The 22,304-nt window shown below is 60.8% G+C and overlaps 1 protein-coding gene and 1 long non-coding RNA gene across 6 annotated transcripts; one reads left to right on the forward strand and one right to left on the reverse strand.

Annotated features, from left to right (window-relative positions):
- The first annotated feature begins 49 nt into the window (after window positions 1–49).
- CXCR2 (C-X-C motif chemokine receptor 2) lies at window positions 50–4,832 on the forward strand. Of its 5 annotated transcripts, none has more exons than XM_017825266.1 (4): window positions 50–1,117; window positions 1,353–1,412; window positions 1,519–1,581; window positions 3,442–4,832. In XM_017825266.1, exon 4 carries the CDS (start codon window positions 3,447–3,449, stop codon window positions 4,521–4,523), a length of 1,077 nt encoding a protein of 358 aa, XP_017680755.1. In that variant the 5' UTR covers window positions 50–1,117; window positions 1,353–1,412; window positions 1,519–1,581; window positions 3,442–3,446; the 3' UTR covers window positions 4,524–4,832. The 5 variants fall into 5 exon arrangements, with proteins under 5 accessions (XP_017680755.1, XP_017680754.1, XP_017680757.1 ...); XM_017825269.1 differs by having other exon boundaries at window positions 370–385; XM_017825265.1 differs by having other exon boundaries at window positions 50–1,412.
- Window positions 4,833–10,433: 5,601 nt separating this feature from the next.
- LOC108502392 lies at window positions 10,434–12,299 on the reverse strand. Its single transcript, XR_001876484.1, has 3 exons — window positions 12,236–12,299; window positions 11,193–11,254; window positions 10,434–10,464 (listed from the first exon to the last, which is right to left on the reverse strand). It is a non-coding gene; the product is annotated as an uncharacterized LOC108502392 (long non-coding RNA).
- Window positions 12,300–22,304: the final 10,005 nt, after the last annotated feature.

Raw genomic sequence — 22,304 nt, forward strand, 5'->3', positions numbered from 1 at the left:
GTCGCCGCTGGGCGCGCAGGCCCCGCCCCGGCCCCGCCCCGGCCCCGCCCGTCGCATGACGTCACACCGACCGTGCCCACCGGGCGGGAGGGAAATGGGGGCACCGGGGGGACCCCAAGTGTGGCGGGACACGGGGGGGGCCCTCGTGGTATGGGGATCACCCCCAGCTGGGATTTGGGGTGCGCCTGGGGCATGGTAGGGGGGTCCCCAAAAATGTCCCGCCCGCTTGTGGGATGCTGCTCGTGTATGGATGTCCCCGAAAGTGTGGGACTCCCCTAGGGTTATAGGGACACTCCAGGGAGTAGTGGGTGTGCCCCAGAGTATGGGGGGGTCTGCATAAGAATAGGGTGCCCCAGGGATATGGGGTTGCTCACGGGGGAAAGAAGTATCTTTCTGAAATCCATGATTTCAGGTCTGCACAGAAACGTGAGAGGTGACCACAGAGAGCGGCAACACCCCAGGGGGCTGTGAGGGTGCTCTGGAGCTGGGGGTTGTCCAAAATAGGGTGGGTGTCCCCAGGATGGGTGTCCTTGGGTGTGTAGTGACACCCAAGGGATATGATAGTGCTCTACAACTGTACCGGTGTCCCCAGGGAAGAAAGGCACCCCAAAAGTGGGGAGTACTCACAGAAAGCTGTGAGGATGGGGGTGCTCCAAGGGTTTGTGGGTATCCCAGAGGAATGTGGGTGCCTGGGGGATGCTCTTGGATGCAGGTTTCCCCTAAAGGCAATAGGGGTACTCAGAGGAGTGAGCCAGGGGTTCTCTAAGTCTGTGGGGCTGGCACGGGGGCACAGCTCTGTCTGATGGCATGGTTCGACTTGGGTCAGTCAACTCGGCATGGTACAGCTAGGGTGAGACGGAAATGGGACTCTACTCGGGAGGGGTCCCCCACAGCAACCCCCAACAGGGGGCAAGCCAGCCCTGCAGTTCATCTGTGCACCCTCCAAAATGCTGGTACCACCCTTGCTCTATCCATGGGGAAACTTGAGTCACAGAGCTTGGCACTGCCATCACCCACTGGCCACGGCCTCGGAGAGCTTCCAGTCTCCTGGGGGGACTGCAGCACCCAGGGGTGTCTTGGAGGGGAGCCTCGCACCCACTGAGGGCCTGGGGACAAGGTGAGGACCCCCAGCTGGAGAACCCCAGGAGGCATTACTGCAGGGGTGACAATGCACCCCTGGGTGTACTGCCAGTACGGGGTGGCCTGGGACACCCTGGGACAGGAGAGTGATGGGGTCTGCGGGCTTCCCTTAGCCCAGGAAAAGCATCCTGGGGGGACTGGGGAAGGGTCCCTTGGGCTGCCACTTCCCCTTCATGCTGGGAGAAGGTTTTGCAATCTCGCTTCCTCCCCAGGCAGCATAAAGAGGGCAGCGGAAGGAAGGGGCACTGGGTAGTGGCACAGCACGGGTGCAGGTGAGGGACCCCCTGGTCGGGTGCTGCGCTGCATCCCAGCACACTTTGTTCCGGAGCCCTTTGGGGTTGACATCTGGATTTGAACCAGTGCCTGTGTGTTTCCCAGTGAGAAAAAGCTTGGGACTGGGAGAAGACCCCAGATTTGAGGGGACAGCGACAGCAGCGAGCGGTGAGTCTCTGGGATTCTCCACTGGAGGTTGGGACTTTCCTTGGGCTTTGAGAGCCCTCCAGCATCTGTCTGAGCCCCTTCACATGTGGAGCAGGCTGGGGGCCGGGGTGGGCTGCTCCAGCTGCCCAAGGAGCTGCCTCGTGTGAGGGGAGAGGGAGGTAGGAGGTGGGGGCACTCAGGGCTGTGCTGAGGGCTTGTCTGGGGTGCAAACCCTCCATAGTCCCCGGAGACATCAGCCTTGGGTGCCGTGGGGGGAAAGTGCTTGCTCCCATTTCCTCACACAGCGATGAGCCGGGAGGGTGCATCCCCATGGTTTGTCCCTCCTTCCTCCCTGCTGGGACCCTCAGGTCCACCCCAGTGTCCCCCAGCCCTTCCAGGGTCAGGAGGGGAAATTGTGTGCTGCTTGCTCCCCCAGTTGGGCCAGCTGTGGGATACCCATGAGTGGGGGAATACCCAGTTCTGGAGGAACCAGTAGGATTTTGGAGTGCGGAGGAAGAAAGAAGCAGCCAGAAACAGACAGAGGGGAAGCACTGGTGTCTGGCTCTGCACCATGCCTGTGGAAGCCTCAGTCAAGAGGACCTTCCCCATCGACACTGGCAGCATTCCTGGCTGTGGTCCTCTGGCATGCTGGGACATCAGCATCCCAGCATCACCATCCTGGGATCACCACCTCAGGGTTACCATCCCGGGAAAACTGCAGGAGAGGGGACAGCAGAGCCAGGGAGGGATTTTTCTGGGCAGTGGGCACCAGCCCAGCTGCAGCAGGGAATTCCTGTCAGGCAAAAGGGGAAAGTTGGTCCCAGGGAGGGTTTGGGTTCAAACAGAGCCAGTCTGGGGCCAGAAACCCCCCAGCACTGCAGGGACTCAGCACCTCCAGACAGTCCTGGCCTCTTCCCCCTGGAGGGGCTTGAGGGCTCAGAAATGGGGCAGAGGGGTGAAAATGGAGTGAAACCGGAGTCCATATCCATACTGGGAGAAGGCTGAAAGCCAGTGGTCTCTGGGAAGGTAGGAACGGAGCAAGCTTGTTGTCTCCTACACGTGAGGAAACAGGAAGAGTGACTGTCACCTGTGATTTCCCCACTGAGGCCGAGCATGGGGAACATGAGGATGTTCCCCAGCAGAGCCCAGCTGAGCAACAGGAAGACCAGAGATGTGAAATATTTCCAAAGCCTCCTGCAAAGTGTGTGATGTCTTTCCGTCTGAGGCTTGAAACCATTCACGGAGGAACAGGACTGGGAGGGGGAAGAAGGGCATGAAACATCTTCAGATGTTCTTCAGTGCTGCCTGCCCCAGGCACCATGACCACAGCCTGGCTGAGGTGGCATGGGAGGCAGCTGCAGCAGTGATACTTGAGGGGTTGGAGAGGCTGGTGGGATCCAGGGTTACTTGAAGAACTTCAGAGGTCCCCACTGGGCTCTGAGATGCCCAAAGAGCTCAGAAGGCTTTTGAAGGACCCACACAAACCAGGGGACCCCACAGTTGCCAGAGGAGTCAGGTATCTCCTGGAGAGATGTGATGCTACATTGATGGGGGAGGCCCCCAAACAGAGAAGAGGTGGTCAGTCTGTGAGGGAACCCCTTCTTCCACGGGAGTCAGGGAAGGGACAAGATTGGGGTAAAGTGGAGGAAACCAAGGGGTACAGGGGGTGTTTTACAAGGGGACGTATGAGGGACAGTATCTGCCTGCAACACTGCCCATTACCTAGGACAGTGTGAATACAGTGGAGTGATGCAGGAGTGCTGCCAACTGCCTGGGAGGGGGCCTGAGCAGCAATGGAGATGCCAGGGGGCCCAGAGATGCTGTCACACCTGGCCCACACCACTCTGCCACCCCACACTCATGCCATTTTGTGCTCCACAGGCAAAATGGAGTCCTTGTCCTTCAATGGGGATTTGTCCAGCTTACTCTCTCTCTACAACTTCACCTATGACTACAGCACGGCCCTGCCTGACATTGCTATCTCCTCTGCCCCATGCCGGCCTGATGGCTCCGTCCTCAACAAGTACCTGGTGGTGGTGATCTACTGCCTTGTCTTCATCCTCAGTGTAGTGGGGAATGGGCTAGTGGTGCTGGTGGTGACCTCCAGCCACACCAGCCGCTCTGTCACTGACGTCTACCTGCTCAACCTGGCCGTGGCAGATTTGCTCTTTGCTTTCACCCTGCCCCTCTGGGCTGCCTACCGAGCCCACGAGTGGGTCTTTGGCACCGTGATGTGCAAAGCCATCTCCGTGCTGCAGGAAGCCAACTTCTACAGCAGCATCCTGCTGCTGGCCTGCATCAGTGTCGACCGCTACCTGGCCATTGTCTACGCCACCCGGGCTGCCACTGAGAAGAGGCACTGGGTGAAGTTTGTCTGCTTGGGCATCTGGGTCTTCTCTGCGCTGCTCTCCCTGCCCATGCTGCTCTTCCGTGAGGCTTTCACCTCACCCAACAATGGCACCGTGTGCTACGAGCGTATTGGTGAAGAGGACACGGCCAAGTGGCGGGTGGTGCTGCGGGTGCTGCCACAGACCTTCGGCTTTGCCTTGCCCCTCCTGGTGATGCTCTTCTGCTATGGTGTCACCATCCACACCCTCCTGCAGACCAAGAATGCTCAGAAGCAGCGGGCCATGAAGGTCATCTTTGCCGTGGTGCTCGTCTTCCTGGTCTGCTGGCTGCCCTACAATATCACACTGGTGAGCGACACCCTCATGAGGACACGGGCCATCGCCGAGACCTGCGAGAGGAGGAGCCGCATCAACACAGCCCTCTCTGTCACACAGGTCCTGGGCTTTGCCCACAGCTGCATCAACCCCATCATCTATGCCTTCATCGGTCAGAAGTTTCGCAACAGCTTCCTCAAGATCCTGGCACAGCGTGGGCTGATCAGCAAGGATGCTGTTGCCCGCTACGGCCGTGCCTCCTATGCCTCCACCTCTGGCAACACATCCACCACCCTCTGAGCCCTTCTGGTACCCAGTCCTTGTGACTCCCAGCAGATCCCAGTACCCCACACACCTCAGTATCCTCATCCAGCCCCCTGGAACGTGGGTGGTGATGCTATGGGGATGGGCAGGGCCACCACTGGATGCTGGACTCCAGCTGGAAGGGGGCTTGGGTGGCAAGGTGATAGGATTCCATTGCCAGAGGAGTGATGCCAAGTGCTGCCCACCCTCCCCTCTCTTTGAGACAAAGCCTGTGACTCTGGGGATTCTGAGAGCCTGCTGTGGGGATGGTGTTTGTGGCCGTCGACCATGCAGCAATAAAGGAGTTAGTGAGTTGATCACCCAGGTCTGGCTTCTCTTTGCCACAGGAAAAGAGACAGCAGGACAGGGCCAGAGCACATCTCCATGGACAGTGCCAGAATGGTAGTGCCAGCTGAGCCTTTTGGAGTGCGGGTAACCCTGCTTCCAGGACAGGGAAGGGCTGTTGCCCCAGAGGCTATTGCAGAGGGTTTGGCATCCTGTAAAACCCCAGAAGGGGCCCAAGCCCAGGTTTTTTTCCCTACAGCCACCTAGCCAGGTCCTAGCGCTTCCCTTGTACAGAGCTCTCCATGTGGAGTCTGTCCCACCTGGGGACAAAGCCATTCCTTTCCCAACCCCAGTCCAAGCACCAGTAGAGCAAATTGCTGAAAGATCCCTAAGCAGCCCCTCACTGAAACTGAGCCAGCATTGTGATCCCTGCCTGAAGGGTGCCAGCACCCCAGGCACCCCCTTCTCCCCCCGACACCACAGTGTCAGGATATTGTTGTGCAAAGGGCTGGGAACCTGTCCCTTACACAAACGGGATGTTTCCGCCCCGGCTTGGGCAACTGAGGCTGACATTTGACTGGGGTAGAGGAGCTGAAGAGGGGGCTGTGACCCTGCTGGGGACTCTCCTGCCACCCTGTGTGCCAGGCATCGGGATGCCTACCCCAGCACTCCTAAGCATCTCTTCACAGGGGTCCCATACTGCTCCTCCATTGCCCTTGATCCAGGTTCCTGGGGGTCATTAACCATGGGGGCATCAATGCGTGTCACCCATGTGCTGGCTTATGGGTGGGTATGGGGTCTCCTGGCACCCAGGAGGGAGCCCCAGGGACTTGAGGCTGAGCAGGGTCAGTGGGGGTGCTGAGCCCATCACCTTTGCATCTGAGAAACCGCTTGCCCAAGTGGTTCCTCGCAGCGTGGTAGGAAGCCAGAGCTGTTGGTCAAGAGCTGTCTTCCCTCCCTGCTGTGGGACAGGGCAGGCAGGCTCAGCCTGGCTACAGGCAGGACACCCCCAGGAGGACTTGAACACCCCCATGCCAGCATTCCCCCACCCCACACCCAGCCTGGGTGTCAATCTGGAAACGATTGACAGATAACATGAGAGCTGCAGGGATAACAGAAATGGGTTGTTTTCATTTTTGTGGACCAGCCACGAGAAAGACAGATCTCAAACCTGAAATGTTGGGCAGCAGGACCTGCATGAAGGCCCTGGACACCTGGGTCCCCAGTAAGTCTGAGAGGAGACAGACAGGGCAGGAGGTGTCCCAGGAACAGTGCCAGGGATGCAGTCCCTGCTCATGTCGCCTGTGGGTGCCTTTGCTGGTAACAAACCAGGCAGCAGCGGCCCTTCTTGCCAAAGTCCATGGAGCACGAATGGCACACCTTGCCCTGGCACAGCCTGCTGAGAGAGCAGGTGGTGAGAGTTGTGCCATCCCAGTGCTGTGTCAGTGCCATCCCCCAGTTACCCCCATAGCCCACCTGCAGCTGTACCGCCGGGAGAGGAGGCGGAAATCCTTGTGGCAGCGGGAGCACAGCCCTGTGTCATGGGGGGCCGGGCTGGGCGTGGGGGTGTCGATGCCCTCTGTTTTCTGCCACAGGGCATCCTTCTCCCTGCAGGAGGGGACAGGTCAGCCCTGTATTTATCTGGGCTCTGGTGCCCTCCTCTGGGCAAAGGGGTTTGGACCCCCTTGCCCTTGCACGGAGTTTCCGGGGCTCTCACCGCAGCAGCTCCAGCAGCCGTTCCTTCATGTCGCGGATGAGCTCCTGCTGCCGCGCCTGCTCGGCGCCACGCATGGCCTCTCGCTCCAGGGCCTCCCGCTGTGCCCGCTGCAGCGCTGATGCCCAGCGCTCACCGTCCCGCCGGGCCCTGGCACGGGGCAGCGGGGAGATGGTCCTCCTGTCCCTCAACTGGTCATCTCTCCATGCATGCATGCATGCATCCATTCATCCCTCCCTCCTTTTCTCTGATGCCCATCCATCCCCGAGCTGTGTCCCCCTCCCCACAGCCACCCTGCCATCTGCTGAGTCAGCCACCCATCCATTTCCCCGCTGTTCATCCATCCTTCCCCACACCCCTTCCCCCAGCCTTCTGCCCACCCACCCATACATCTACTTACCCAAAATTCATCCCTCTGTCTTTCCATCCACCATCCCGTCTCCATCCATCCATCCCAAATTCATCCCTCCTGCCCTCCCTCCATCTACTCACCCCAAATCACTCCACCCCTCTGCCCACCCACCCCTCCACCTACCTGTCAGTTCCAACTTGACCCCTCCCTGCAGTCATCCTTCCCCAAATCCTTCCCTCCCTACCCCTGCCCATCCCCAGCTGCTGCTCCCCTGTGTCCAAGTGGGAAGTCATTGGGGGTCCCAAGGGAAACCATGTGGCAGGTGGAGATGGGGGATCCCATTGTGGGGTGGTGGGTGATGGAAGTGGGGGCTCCTGCCCAACCTGCTGAGTTCCTCCTGCAGCCGTGCCACCTCCTGTCGCTGGGCCTGGAGCTGCTGCCGGCTCTGCCATGTCTCCTCCTGTGCTGCAGTGGCCAGCCTGGCCAAGCGCTGTGGGAGAGTGGCAGCTCAACCTTGGACCCCAAACCCCTACCCCACCACAGGATTCCCTCAGGCTTGCTCATACCATGGCCATGCTGGCAGCTGTGCAGGGCTCCCCCTCTGCCTGGGGGTCCAGTGAGGGCTCCTGGGGACCACGGGCAAGCTCCAGTGCCTGCCGCAGCACCTCCTCCACGACGGCCACCTCATTTTGGGCACCAGCATGCCCCAGGATGTCTGTCTGTCTTGCTGCCACCAGCGCTGCCTGGCACTCCCGCAGGCGGGAGGCGAGCGCTGCCCCCTCTGCCAGCACCTCAGCCAGCTGGGTGCCCCGCTCCTCTGCCACCTCCTGCCAGCCCCGTGCCTCCTTCTGTGCCTGCGCCAGTGCCCCCGGGCACCCTGCTGCCACCACCATCTCCAGTGCCCGCTCCAGGAAGGTGTTGGTCTCCCTCAGTGCCTCAGCCTCGTGTGCCCACAGCTGGGCCCGCTGGGCACTGCCCTCCTCCTGCTGCTGGTGCCGCAGTTCTGCCCGTGCCAGCCGTGCTGCCAGTGCCCGCACTGCCACCTCCTGCTGACCCAGCTCAGCCCTCAGCTGGGATACCAGTGCCTGTAGGGATGCCTCCATCCCACCCAGCTGCCCGGGCACCAGTGATGGAGAACTCAGCGTACACCTCATGCCAGTGAGTGGGGTAGTGCCAGGCTCCCTGGCACCATCAGGCTGAGGTGATTTGCCAGAGCCATGTACATCCTTCAGTTCCTCTACATCTACATCCTCCATCTCTTTCTCATCCTCCTCCAACTCCTTTTCATCCTTCTCTTCCAAATTCTCCTTCATGTCCTCCTCCACATCCACCTTCACATCCTCCACCTCCTCCTCCGTATCCTTGTCCTCATCCTTTTCCACCTCCTCTTCATCCTCCTCTTTCATGTCCTTCTTCATCTCCGCGTTTTCCATCTCCGTGTCCTCCACCTCTACATCCCCTGCCTGCAGGGCAGACAAGGTGTGTGGACATGGGTGAGCTGGTGTCCCACAGGGTGCCGCGATGGGATGGACGATGCCATCGGGCCATCTGTGTGCCCCAGTGCTGGTGTTGTCTGTCTGCAGAGCTGTCTTTGCTGGGCTGCTCCTGGTCATCGAGCTGGGCTGTACCAGAGACCTAGAGGGGACACAGGGCTCGGGGTCACCAGGTCACCCCCAAGGTGAGCACGGTACTGCCATCCTCCCTCTGAGCTCCCTGGTGCACAGCCAACCTTCGGGGATGTAGAGGGCAGCAGGGCTGGTGACACCAGGTGGCACCTGGTGGCAGGGGACCAGGGATGCTGGTGCCACCAGCCTGAGAACCCACAGAATGGGTGGCACCCAGAGACCCCTGTGGTGGTTGCAGGGGAGCATTGGGGCTGCATGTATGCTTGCGGCAGTGTGTGCCCACAAGTGTGCGAGCAGCAGAACAGGTGTGAGTGTGCTGGAACAGCTGCATTCATGGGTGTCCCTCTGCAAGCTTGCCCGGAGGGCAAGGGTGTGCAAGCACACACATGTGCCCCCGTGTGTCAGATGTCACAGTGTTGCAGCAGACCTGTGCCTGGGGGTGTACTTGGCAGAGGATGGCTCTGTGTGTGTGTACACATGTGTGGCATGTTTGCAGGCACAGGCATGGTGTGTGTGCTGGTGCCGGTATCTGTGCCCTCCTGGGGCCATGTATGGAGGGCTGGCACCTCTGGGGTGCCACGTGGTGTCCAGGGAAGTTGGACAATGCCTATATGCTGCTCTGCAATGTTGAGCCTCAGGTACCTCTGATGCCCCTGACACTGCTGGTGCCACCAATGCCCCCGTGTCCCGGTGTCCCCAGGCTCACTCAGAGAACATGGGCCAGGCGGTGTCCAGGTCGTCCCTGTGCAGGGCCAGGTGGAAGGTGACACAGTCCAGCTCATAGAGGCTGCCCAGGATCTCCACCCGGTGCTGGGGGCTCAGGAAAGGGCTGCGGGCGTAGTACCACTCGCTGCAACCACAAAACAGGCTCAGGCACCCCTCTATGCCCTGGGTGGGCACATATGCCCGCAGCACCCTTACTGACCAGGTGCTGCAGGGCGCTGCCCGTCTCGGCCATGTCCCCCACCCTCACTGTGCCCCTGCTCTCACCGGAGGCTCTCGGGGTCAAGGAGGCAGAGCTGCAGGGACTCTGCCAGCTGCCGATGCACCAGGCAGTACCGCAGGAAGGCTCGGCCCCTGCCCACAGAGGTCTTCAGCTGGGAGGGAGAAGGGGTTATCAAGCCCTGTCACACCAGTCTGCCCCCTACACACCTCCCCCCCAGCCCATACAGGGGGAAAGGAGGTCCTCAGGTCCATGGCTGGAGGGCAGTGGGGACCCCAGAGTGGAGAAAACCCTTTATAGCAGCAGTGGATGAATCCTCAGCGCCCAAGTGAGTGTGTACCTGTGCACAAGTGCATGTGCACCCATAAGCAAGCAGAAGCACGTGTATGTGCACAAGTCCCCAGGCATCCCACCAGCCCATGCCCACCTTGTCCAGGGAGGTGACGAAGTGAACGCCCTCGTGCTCCTGCCGGCACCGTGCCAGGCCTTGGCACAAGAAGTCCCAATAGTCCCTGCGCTGCCCAAAGAAGCTCCTCTTCTCCTTGAGGTCGAACTGGCAGATGTACAAGCTTGGAGTTTCTTGTTTGAAGGTGTCCCCTGTCTCCCAGCCTGTCCCCTGTGAGGCTGGGATCCAGCCAGCTGCCCCAGCAGGGTTGGTCCGGGTGTTCCCTGGCTGTCCTCTCTTCACTGGCTCCATGCCTCAATTTCCCTTTTGCAGCACGTGCAATTACACACGTGGATGAGGGAGAGCCTGGTCCAGGTGCTCGTGGCTGGGGCAGCCCAGGGCCAGACAAAGCTGTCTGGGGTCATACCACCCCCCCCAGAATGGTTAACATAGGGTCCCCTCTGCTCCTAGCTGTGCCTAAGGGGAAACTAAGGTGTGGAGCAGCAGGGACAGAGGAGAAGCAGTACCTGGAGGAGGAACTCCAGCTGGGCACAGAGGCTATGCAGCTCCCGGCTCCCATCCGTCACCGGCAGGTTCTGCTCCCGGTAGCTGCAGTTCAGCTCAGCCACGGTCTCTGCAGGACAGCAGGGCTGAGCTGGCATGGCACTGCTCAGGCAGCAGACAGCGGGTACTCTTTCCCATCCCATCCCCCTTTCCACTGCCTCACAACTCCTGGACCCAGAGATTTCTAATGGCAGAATTATAGAATCTAAGTTGGAAAAGACCTCTAAGATCCAGTCTAGTTGAGAACCAGATCTGCTAAGTCCCCCACTAAACCATCTCCCGAAGTGACACATCTGCACGTCTTTTAAATACCTCCATGGGTAGTGACTCCACCACTTCCCTGGGTAGCCTGTTCCAATGCTTGATAAGCATTTCTGTGAAGAAATTTTTCCTAATATTTAACCTAAACCTCTCCTGGCATAACTTGAGGCCATTTCCTCTTGTCCTAACCCTTGTAACTGGGGAGAAGAGGCTCATTTCAGGCAGTTGTAGAGAGACATAAGGTCCCCCCGAGCCTCCTTTTCTCCAAAGAGAAAGAGGAACTTGCCCTAGGATGAAACAGGGGAGCAGGGGGAGCAAGGAGCACAGCTATCCGCTGGGCACTGCCAGTCCCCAGGGACTGGCAGCGACAACAGGAGCAGGCAGCAGTGGTGGGGTTGGCACTGGTATGCTCTGGAGCACCCCTGACAGTGACACCCCCGCTGCCCATGGGCTGGATGCAAGAAAGGACCCAGCACAGCCAGGGTGAGATGTGCCATACAGGGAACACGCTGGCAGGGGACTGGCTGGCACACTTACTCTGCAAGTCCTTGATGACACGGTTGAGCTCCCCGTCCCCCGCCATGGCTCTGCACAGGGATCTGCAAAGGCAGGGGCAGTGATGAGAAGTGCCAGGCTGGCAGTCCTCTGGCACGCCCAAACTCTCTGTCCCAGGGTCTGTCCTCACTCAGCTCTACCCCAGACCTGCCTGCTGTTAAGGTGAGAGGGGGTGTGTGTAAGCACTCCCTTTCCTTGCCCATGTGCCCTCACTGCATGGGGTAGGAGGGATGGGGTGGACAAAGGTGTATCCTGTACCCCCTTATTTGTCCATGTGCCCTGCCCCAAAATGTCCTCAGCCTCTGCTCCCATTCCCTGGGGAGTTCCTGAGGCTGAGCATGGCCCATCCCTAGTGTGTTCCTGTCCTTGTCCCTGTCCCTGTTCCTCAGGATTCAGGATGTGGGTTTGGCACAGGGGAAGCTCTGCTTTTTCTTCTGCTCTCGCTTCCCTCACATCATGACCAGTGTGGGGGCTCCTGGATGGTTGGGGAAGGGGGACACACAGCTCCTGACATGCAGCCCCTCCAAACTAAGCCCCCCCTCGGCACAACCTTGTGGCACAGCATGCTGCCTGGGGAGCTGGCACAGGGCTCGGGGGTGTTGTGGGCATGGGGTGGGGAGCTGGGGGCACAGTGCAGCAGAGTAATTTTGGGGAGCGGTGGGTGGCAGCCTGGGGACAGGGTGAAGGAAAGAGCCCATGGAGGTGGCAGGTCTGTGGCTTGTCACTGTGGATGGTGTCTGGGTGGTGTGGGGGAACACATGTGTGTGCATGGGGGTGTGCATGGCAGGGTGTGTGTGCACTCACAGGAGGGTTGTGCATAAGCATGTCCAAGCCTGCCTAAGAGTGAGTGAGTGCCGTGTGCCTTCCCCTGTGCTCTCTGTCACGGCAGAGTGACGGAGCAGGACACGCGACTCAGGATGCCTGGGTTCCCATTCCAGTGCCCTTGAGAGACCTTTGATGAACTATCTTCCCGTCTGCCCACCCTGCCCATGCCTCAGTCTCCCCGGGGAAGAGAAGCCCCTTACCTGTGGCCAGCAGCTCGACTGCCCCGAGTTGCTCGCTGAGTGCTGGGGGCACGCTGGAGTGTCCTGCGCCCACGCTGTGCCTGCTTGCTTCTCCTTTTGTACCTTGGCCAGGAGGAAGTGTGGGAGGTCGGTGAGGCCGCAGGAGCCACCACCCACCCGGCCCATATCACATCAGGCACTGCAACTTAGCCCCCAGCACCCAGCTCCCTGTTATGGAGGGTGCCAGTTCTGGGGAAAGGGTCAGCAAGGCTGGTCCCCCTAGGCAGCTTCTGTGGAGGACAGAGGAAGGACAGTGTCAGGTCTGGGGGGACCCTGGTGTCCTCCCATGAGAGTGGGAATTGGGAATACTTTGAAGGACCATCCTGCAATTTTTGTGGAAGGACCCCTACCCAGCTCACAAGCATGCAGATGGGGCTAAGGCGAGAGTGAACTGTAGTTCTCTGGCACAGAGTCCACTCCCCAGTGCCAACAGCCCCTGGGTACAGAGACCCCCACAGGATCTGCAGCCCCTGTCCACCCCCCCCAGCAAGGACCACTGCCTCCCCCAGCAAGAACCACAGCCCTGTGTTGGCATCTGCCCCACACAGGGGGGCTATGCCCAGAGCCAGGATGCAAACTCTCCCCCAAGCATTTTGACCAAGGCTCCCCCTTGTTAGGGAGTCCCCAGCCCAGCAGTTGCCCCTCAGCCATGGTGCCTGGCCCCCGTGCTGTGTCAACCCTGTCCTGTGGGTTCCTTCTGGACTGAGGACTAAAACCCTTGGAGGGGGGGAAGCTAGGGGTGATGCCAACCCATCTTGCCAGTCCAGGAGGACTCACTGCCATCCCGTTCCCCACCACCATTTGGCTTGGTGGATGTCCACAATGATGCCCACATCCTGCCCTCTGCCACACCCCTCCTTGTAGCACACGCTGTCCCTACCTGTGCCACCCGGGTGTCTTGGGGGCCAACTGCTTCTCCCCAGCCGGGCTTCGCTCGGCACCAAAGTGAAAGTAGGAAGTGATGCTGAGTGGGAGCCTGGGCCTCCCAGCACCCTCTTGGCTCCTGGTGGGTGCTGGGCTTTGAGATGCCCTCAAGCAGCTGGGAGGGATGGGGGAGGCAGTGACAGTGCTCGAGGTGACGCCAGCCTCCTCAGGACCCTCTTGTCCTGTGCCACTCCAGTGTGTGGCACTGTGGGCATGGGATGCAGCATCCCACATAGGATGGGAGTGTGGGCGGGGGAGGGGGGGATGGGGGGAAGTGGAGCATCAGCCCCCTGTGCCTGGAGGATGCATGTGCTCTTGTATGCGTGTGCAGGCATGTGTGCAATGGCACACTTGTTCTGGCTGTGCATGCATGGCTATGGGGATGCATGTGCGGGTACAAACTCTACACGTGTAGCGGGTGTGGGCACAAGTCTGAGATGGCACCGTGTGTGCCTGCAGACACATGTGTGTGCCCGCCATTGCACCCACCCGCGTGCCCTGTGCCAGGCACTGCACGGGCAGCACCCCAACACCTGTGGGGGGAATGTGCCCCTGCCCGCTGTGCCACAGCAGCACCCTGGCAGCAGAGTCCCCCGCCTCTACCCCAGCCAAGGGCTAGGGTGGGGATGCCGGAGGCTGGGGGGGCCCAGAAGACACTCGCCCGTCCTTGGCGCAAGTGCAATTCAATTAACGAGGCCTGGCCCTGGTTCAGCACAGCCAATAAAGCTAATGGCCCTGCACAGGCCTGGTGCTGCCCACCGCGGGGGGGGGGGCTGGGGGCCATCTGCTAATTAAATGAGGGTGGGGGACCATGGAGCCAGCAGTGATGTCACCTCCCTGGGGCTCGGTGTGGGGGGGGCTGTACCCTGGCCCCCTCTGCCTGCCAGCCCTCTGCCCCTCCTAGGTGCAAGACAGAGCTGTGGGGGACAGCTGTGAAGTGTGGGGGACCACCTGAATTCCCTGCACCCCTCTCTGGTGCGGCTGCTTGTCAGGAGCCTCCCCAAGGCAAATGCAATTAGTGCCCAGGCCTGGCATTGCCACTGCCCACGCTTGGCACCAGCAACTGCCCTGTGGGGATGATCCTTGCCCTGCACCAGCATGTCATCATGGCAGCATCTGGGGATGCTGTCGCCAGCTCCTCTTGGCACCACCCCGATGGGTATATGGAGGATGTGTGGTCTCCAGTGGGGTGCACCCTGTCCCCCTGCCCTGTGCAAGCCCCATGGTGAGGGGGGTGCCCAGGGCCATTTCGAGCTGTTCTGCAGGGAGAGGTTCCCCTGGGTAATTCAGTGCCCACAGCATGGTGCATCAGCCAGGCAGGCTTCGGGGAGGAGACCCCCCTCTAAGGGGGCTGGGTGAGGTGTCCCTGAATGTGTCCTCAGGCTCCCAGGAAGAGGAGAAGCTTGGTGGGGTGCCAGGAGGACTCGTAGAGGGGCAGAGAAGTCCCCACTGTGTGTACACGTTGCCATTTAGGGCTAGGGGTGAGTAGGGGGTGCTACAAGGAAACTGAGGCAGGGTCGGAGCGGGGATAGTAGATTGCGCCTCGATCGAATCCGGGGTGTCCGACCTCCTCCATCCCCAAACCTGAGGGCTCTGGAGCGGGGGACACTGTTAGGGTCTGGCATTCACCCCAGCGGATGCCGTGCCCGGAGGACAGGCGGGTGAGTCCCGGGGGTGCCAAGCCCCGAGCCCCGTGTGCGGGCGAAGGAGAGGGAGGAGGAGGAAGAGAAGGAGGAGTGGGAGGAGGGGAGGAGGGGGAGCGTGTCGGAGCTGGCTCCCACCCAAGCACTGCAGGACAGGGGCGGGCACGGTGCTCCCTGCCTGGCTGCCAACGCGCAGGCGACGCTGGGGGACCGGCGGGGGGGACCGGGCCCGGTGGGACCGCAGCCCCCCAGCACATCACCGTCGCACAGCCCCGTGCCCGCGCCCGGACACCTCCGGGGCACTGCCCGGACACCGGAGCTTGTTGCGGCCGGTGGGGGGGAGGGGGACAGGGCTGGGTTCGACAGCCCCCCCGAGCGTGCCCTGGGCAGGGGTCGGCTCCTGCACCCTCCCCCCGGCAGGTGAGCCCCGGGCAGGGGCACCATGACCCGGCTGAACTGGTGCTTTGCCACCTTGGTTAGCTGGGGGAAGTCCTTGGTGTCCTGCCTCCTGCCCCTCCGCGCCCGTCGCCGCCGGGAGGTAAGCGGGCACCGCCGGTCACGGAGTTAGGGTTAGGGGCTGCGGGGGATACGGGGCTGGGGCAGGGTCCGGGGACTGCGGGGGGTGGGGGTACGGGCTGCCGCTGGCCCTGCCTGGTGCGGGCAGCGGAGGGTTAAACCCTGCATATGCATGCTAGGTGCAGGGCATGTCCTTTGTCTCTCCTTGTGCCCCCCCCCCCCAGCGTGCCACTGTGACCCTCGCTTCCCATAACCCACACCCGCGGGCCCCTGCAATGCCTGACTGGAGGGGATCTGCTGTACAGCCTTTCATGCAAAGGGATCTGCTGGGATCCCTGTGCCCTTACAGAGAGAACATGTAGGCAGGGGGTGTCCCTGTGTCCCTACTGAATCCACAGTGGGGGCACTGTGCCCCATGGGAGGAGACCCCGAAGCCCATAAAACACCTAGCACGAGAGATCCCTGTGCGTGCCCATAAAGTGCCCAGTGTGGGGGATCTCTGTACCTGTAAGCACTTGGTACTGGGGAACACCATACTCATAAAGTACTCAGTCAGTGTCGGCTCCCTGTGCCCAAAAACGTGCCCAACATGAGGGGGCCCTGTGGGGTCACCTGTAGGTGTGCCCATCAGTACCTGGTGTGTGTGGTATCCATGTGCCAAAGGACTGTCCTGCATAGGGGATTCTCGTGCCCATGCAGCACCTGGTGTGGGGACTCATCCTGTTCTGCCACCCATGCTGTGGAAACTGAGGCAGGGAGGGGAGAAGCTGTTGGAGTGTGAGGACTCCCAATGCGCCACCCTCACTTGGTTCCTCAACCTTTGGGAAGCTGCCCTGTGCCTGGCGGAATGGCATGGGACACTCCAGCTGCACTGTGCCAGAAAAGCTGGTGCCAAAGTCACCGCCATGGCAGTGTCTGGGGGAGTCACTGCAGGCTGGTGACAAGTCCAGTATGTGCCAGGGTAGGCACCCAGCCTGGAGAAGAGAGAGGCCTCTGGCTGCTTGGGGACACCAGCGTGTGTCAGGAACGCAGGATCGTGAGCTGATGGGAGTACAGGGGGATGCTCAGGGCTATGGGTGGGTGGGAGGCACTGGTGAGGTGTAGGGTGGCGGTTGTGCAGTCCCATGCCCATCCCTGTGTCCTTGATGTGGGTGTGAGAACAGGGACTCATGGGGGGCTGTAACACACATGTATGCTTGTGCATGTGTGTTCACAAGCATGCAGATGGGGCTAAGGTGAGAGCGAACTGTAGCTGACATGGTGTGGGTGCATAGCAGGTATCTGGGGGGCTGTCGCGGGGTGTGTGTCCTCTAGCACGCGTGGGACTAGCTGGGGGCAGTAGCAGTGAGGCTTTACGTTCGTGTGAGCTGTTAGAGGGGTGTTCCCCAGTCCTTCCTGTGCCAACAGGCACCTACACACATGGAGGCCCACCCACCACATGTGGTATGGGCTGTGTGTGTGGTGTACTTGAGTGTGCCCTGGCATGTACATAGGGGTGTGTGTGATGTGTGTGTATGCCCTGTGCACCCAAGGGCAGTGTGGGGACAGCTCTGCTGGAAGTGGGTGTGGGGGCCTTGGGGACAGGATGACCCCAGGAGGGGGGACACAGAGAAGTCCTACCAAGGCTGGCCCTGCACTGGGAGTACCTGCCTGCACCAGTAGTACCCATGAGGGGTCCCTGTGCTAAGTGCCCCTGTCTGCATCTCCCTGCTGAGAAAACGATCCTTAAATGATGCTTATGGGCAGTGTCCCTGCAGCCACTCTGTCCCTGTCCCATGACCCTTGTCCCTGCCCTTCTGAGGGGCCTGGGATTGTCCTGGCAGTGAATGGGAGGAGATGATTTATGGGGGGGGGTGTGGGGACACTCCTCTCCACTGGGGTTTTTATTTGTGGGCAGTAACAAGGCTGATTAATGAGGGCTGTAATGATGGGGTGGGGCGCGCATGGATGGCGCTCCCTGCTTGTTTGGTGCTGTGAGTAGGATCGGTCCTCACAGCCTCCCTCTGCCCCTAGCTGGCATGGAGGGGTAGGAGGTGCTGTCCCCTACTTCTCCCCTGTCCCAGCTGTCACATCTCCACAGGGGTTCCTCGAGTATGGGGTGGGCAGGAAGGCACAGCAAAGTGGGGTAGAGGTGGAGGGCATGGGATAGGGGAGGGGATGCTATGCTTTGAGGGGGTCAGATGCAATCCCAGTCTCTGGGGAGGGCAGCCCCCTTGTCCCGCTCTGCCCTTTCTCTCTGAGCCGGTGGCTGTATGTAGCATACAGATGGGAAACTGAGGCACAGGAAGGGGGGGCATTATAGTGCCCACGTCCCCTCCATGTCCAGATCCCTGTGTTAGCGGTGGCTTGTCCTGCCCGGTGTGTCCTTCCCCCTGGCACGTCCTGCACCCTGACTCACACCCTCATGGTCACGGCCAGCTGAGCACAAGTTTCCAGGCTGGAGCCAGAGTCTGCGCTGGTGGAGAGAGAGGGGGGACCGTGTGCCACCGGCTAAGCCCCCTAGGAGGGGCTGGAGCATCCCCCTGCCAAATCCATCCCTGTCAGGGCCGCGGACTGCCAAGCTGCTCTCCGTCCCGCCTGGAGGTTGTCTCCCCTCGCTGAGGCCCCCCAGCTCCGCGCATGGATGTCCGCCGATCCCTCCCCGTCTCCCATCCCGGGACCACCCAGGGGACACGGCTGGGGATGAGAATGGGGGGGGTACATCCCGCCGCAGGACCCGCTGGAGGCCGGAGAAGGGAGGGGGGTGACGTGGGTGGCGGGTGTCCCTCGGTCAGCGGAGGAAATGGATCCCAAATGTGTGTGAGTGGGGGAGAGGGGGCCTGGGACACGCACAGCCCCATTCCGCCCCTCCCCAGTCCCGCAGCCTTTCTGCTGGCGTTGGCGGGGGGGTCCTGATCGCCCCCGGGCCAACTCTATTGGGGCGCTGCGGGGGTCCGGGGGGTGGTTTGCCGCCCTCGTTCTCCCCCCGGCCGGAGGGGCGGTGTGGGGCCGGGGCGGGGCGGGCGGGCGGAGCGAGGGGCCGGGGGGCTCGGCCGGCCGGGGCCGCGCCGCGGGCAGCATGACCGGGCTGTGCCTCTCCTGCCTGCTCTGGGTACGGCCCGCACCGGGGGGCACCGAGGGGCGCCGGGGGGAGCAGGACAGCAGCGCGGCGGGGTCTCGGCGCCGGGGTCCCGGAGCGGGGCTGGTCCCGGTTGCTGGCGGTGGATGGGACTGGATGCGAGGGGAGCGGCACCGAGCGGGGGCGTTTGCACCGGGACGAGTGGACTGGGAGCAGGGGGAACGGGCAGGACTAGACCAGGACCGGGACCGAGCGGAGACCGGCAGGGACGGCCGGACATCGGGGTGGGGCTGGGGGGACCGGGCCGGGAGAGGGGCCGGGAGGAGCCCCGGGGACTGTGGAGTGCGGGGCGAGACCCAGCCTGGGAGAGCGGCGGCGGTGGGCAGCGGGCTGGGGGGTGCACGAAGGAGGGACCGGGATGGGATGCGGGACAGGGACACTGGGCTGTGGGAGGGTCTGTGGAAGGGTTGTGGGGTTGGAGAGGGTGGGGGGCTGATCCCCCACGACGCCCAGCCTGCGTTACTGGCTGGGGGCCCCGCCATTCCCCGGGGCAGAGGCTCTGCTACCCCTCTGAAGCAGATGGAAACTGTGAAAACCGGGAGAATCCAGTTAGTTCTGGGGTTTTGGGACTCTGCATCCTCTCCAATCACCGAGGCAAGCTGGGCCCCGCGACCCAGCGGGGTGCAAAGCGCTGGGTGGACCTGAGCCTACAGGGTTGGATCCAGGTGTCCTGATGCCCCCCACCCACTCTGGCTTTGCAGCCTCAGCAGAACTGGGTGTCCCAGGTCCCCCCCAGTCACTGCACTTCTCTGCAGTGTTGGGCAATGAACCCAGGCCTTCTAGCTCCTGATTAATTTGGCATCTCTAACCGGGGCCTCTTCCAGCCCAGGACACCTGGCTCCCCTTCCAGCCTCCTTGGGTCTGCGTGTTGGGGGACCCGTGGCCAGAGATGCCTTTGCATCCCCGCCCCTGCACAGTGTAGGTGCTTGGCCCCTGGAGGTGGGTACCCATTGGTGGGTACCCAGGTGACATTCCCGAGAAGTCCTGCAGCCCCATCCCCTGCATCCTCCCAACAGTTCCCAGCCTTGGGGCCAAGGAGGCTAACAGGGATCCTTCCAGTATGGAGCTGGGGCAGGTTTGTTTTGTGGGATGGACTGGTTCCCTGGCTGGCACGGGGTGGGCAGGGTGCCTCTCCAGCAGCAGGGGGGTGGGGAGCGCAAAGCTGGGTGCTGCATCGACATCCCCTCTGGCATGGCGATTGTGTTGGCAACAAGACAAGCAGAAGGGGCTCTGCAGGGATGGGAATCGAAGGGTCAGCTCTTTCCCTAGCGAGGATAATTGCTGTTAATGAAGCAGGCCCATGGGGGCCAGAGCAGAGTGGGGGCTATGTGCATAGGAGACGCATTGGCATCCCCGGGCATCCCATCGGGACCCTGGGAGCGGGGGGCAAGGCCTCTTCCCGGGGCACCCTGCAGCAATGATGCTGCTTTGCATATGCAAACGAGCTCATGGCATCATTAGGCCTCACTGTCACCCAGCAACTGCAGCGTGGGAGCCCCTGGCCCAGGGGAGCTTTTCCCACAGCTGCTGGGTGGGTGATGACATGCCTGGGCATATGCGCGTGTGTGTGTGTGTGTGTACACCTGGCCTTCTGTGCCCCTTAGGGTGGCACTAGCTCTGGGGGCTGCTGAGGGACCACCAGCGAGTGGCCCTGTTGGAGCAAGTGCCCAGGGAAGAGGGGCCTGCACATACGTGAACAAACCTGTCGAGTGTGCACACGATGGCACATGGATCTGCGTATGGAAATACTGAAATCTGCCCATGCAGCTGCTGCTGCTGTGTCCGGTGGGGAACTGCACTCTTGCACACGTTTGCACACTCTTACACGCTCGTAGGTGTGTGTTTGGATGTAGTGCCATGACACACACACCATGTGTCACACGGACAGCACCTTCACAGCTCCCAGGGTGTGTGCACACGTGGGTGTAACACATATAGGGCTTGTCTGCCTGTCCATGTGTGCACTGGGGAAACTGAGGCATGGAGGTTTGTGAGGAGGCATCTGGCACCCCAGCGCTTTGGCACTGCCCCTCTTGGCTCTGGTGCGGTGGGCTGGAGGAGAGCAGGGCGCCCAGGCAAGGGGGGGCCGCTGGGCCTCTGCTTAATCTCATTAGTCTTGGCATGAAAAGGCGGATTTACAGGGACTCATGTCTTCATCTGGCAGTGGGTGGGTGGGCAGGGTTGGCGTGCTGCCAGGGGGTGCTCCCCCTGAAAACAGTCAAGTGGGAGGCCGGGAGGGGCACTGGCTGCCTGCAGCTGTGCCAGACCCCCCTCCCCTCCTGCCCTCAGCCCCTATGCGTGAACACACACATGCATGCACACACACCCTGGCACCTGCACACAGTTGGATCCATCCTGCACTCAGTCACACTCATGGCATTGGCTTCCCTTTGCTGTGGGCTCTGCCAGGCAGGGTGGGCACAACTGCTCACACTCAGGGGGCTCTGCACCCCCTTTACACCCTGGCATGAGACACTCCAGCACATGCTGCCTGGCGTGTACTCCAAAACACAGCATGACAGTGAGACACCCCCTGTGTGGGCCCCCTTCTGGCAGCACCCACATGTACCTGGGTGTGCACATGCATGTTTATGCACATATCTGCATACTCAAACACATCCATGAAAATATATCCGTGCATGGACATATTTATATATGTGCATTCACATGTGCTCATGTGCACACGAGCTTGCACGTGAATAAGTGCATACAAGCATCTTCACCACCTACGTGTGCAGACATACACACTTGTGCTCACAGAAATGCTTGTGCACAGCACGTATTCACAGGGACACGCAGAGATGTACTGACATGCAGGGAGACACGTGTGCACACGTCTGTGCACATGCACACACACGTGTATATGCACACCTACACACATGTATGTGCACACACACACCTGTGCACACACGCACACACGTATGTGCACGTACACACATGTGCACATCCCCGTGCACACACATGTGTATGTACACACAGAGATATGTCTGTCCACATGTGCACACACATAGACATCTGAACACACATGCATGTGTGCATGTGCACATCTGTGCATACAATCTGTGCGCACACATCTGTGCACACATCTGTGCACACGCACAGACATCTGTGCATAGACACACACTGCACACACATGCCTGTGCACACACAGTGCACACACACACACTGCACATACATACATAGGTACATATACACACACACTCACATACACACATACACATACTGCACACACACACTGTACACACACTGTACACACACAGACTGTAGACACAGAGACTGTACACACAGAGGCTGTACACACACACAGACAAAAACACACGTGTACACACACACACATGCACACACACATGTGCACACACGTGTACACACACGTGTACACACACAAACACATGCACACACACACACACACACACACACACAGACTGTACACACAGAGGCTGCACACACAAAAACACACGTGTACACACACACACACATGCACGCACACACGCGCACACACACGTGTACACACACGTGTAGACACACACACACACAAACGCGCACACACACACAAACGCGCACACACACACAAACACGCACACACGCATGCACGCACACACACACACAAACGCGCACACACACGCATGCACGCACACACGCATGCACGCACACACACACAAACACGCGCACGCACACACACACACGCATGCACGCACACACACACACAAACGCGCACACACACGCATGCACGCACACACGCATGCACGCACACACACACAAACACGCGCAAGCACACACACACACGCATGCACGCACACACACACACAAACGCGCACACACACGCATGCAC

Source organism: Lepidothrix coronata, unplaced genomic scaffold (assembly GCF_001604755.1).
Source record: "Lepidothrix coronata isolate B3197 unplaced genomic scaffold, Lepidothrix_coronata-1.0 Scaffold118, whole genome shotgun sequence".
In the NCBI taxonomy this organism is placed as follows: domain Eukaryota; kingdom Metazoa; phylum Chordata; class Aves; order Passeriformes; family Pipridae; genus Lepidothrix; species Lepidothrix coronata.

Bases quoted from the DNA above. Each gene is read 5' to 3' on its own strand.
- CXCR2 (XM_017825264.1), top strand. From the start codon at position 361: ATGGGGTTGCTCACGGGGGAAAGAA. The intron at 386-1,518 runs GTATCTTTCTGA...TGTGTTTCCCAG, and splicing joins GTTGCTCACGGGGGAAAGAA to TGAGAAAAAGCTTGGGACTG. The intron at 1,582-3,441 runs GTGAGTCTCTGG...TGTGCTCCACAG, and splicing joins GACAGCGACAGCAGCGAGCG to GCAAAATGGAGTCCTTGTCC.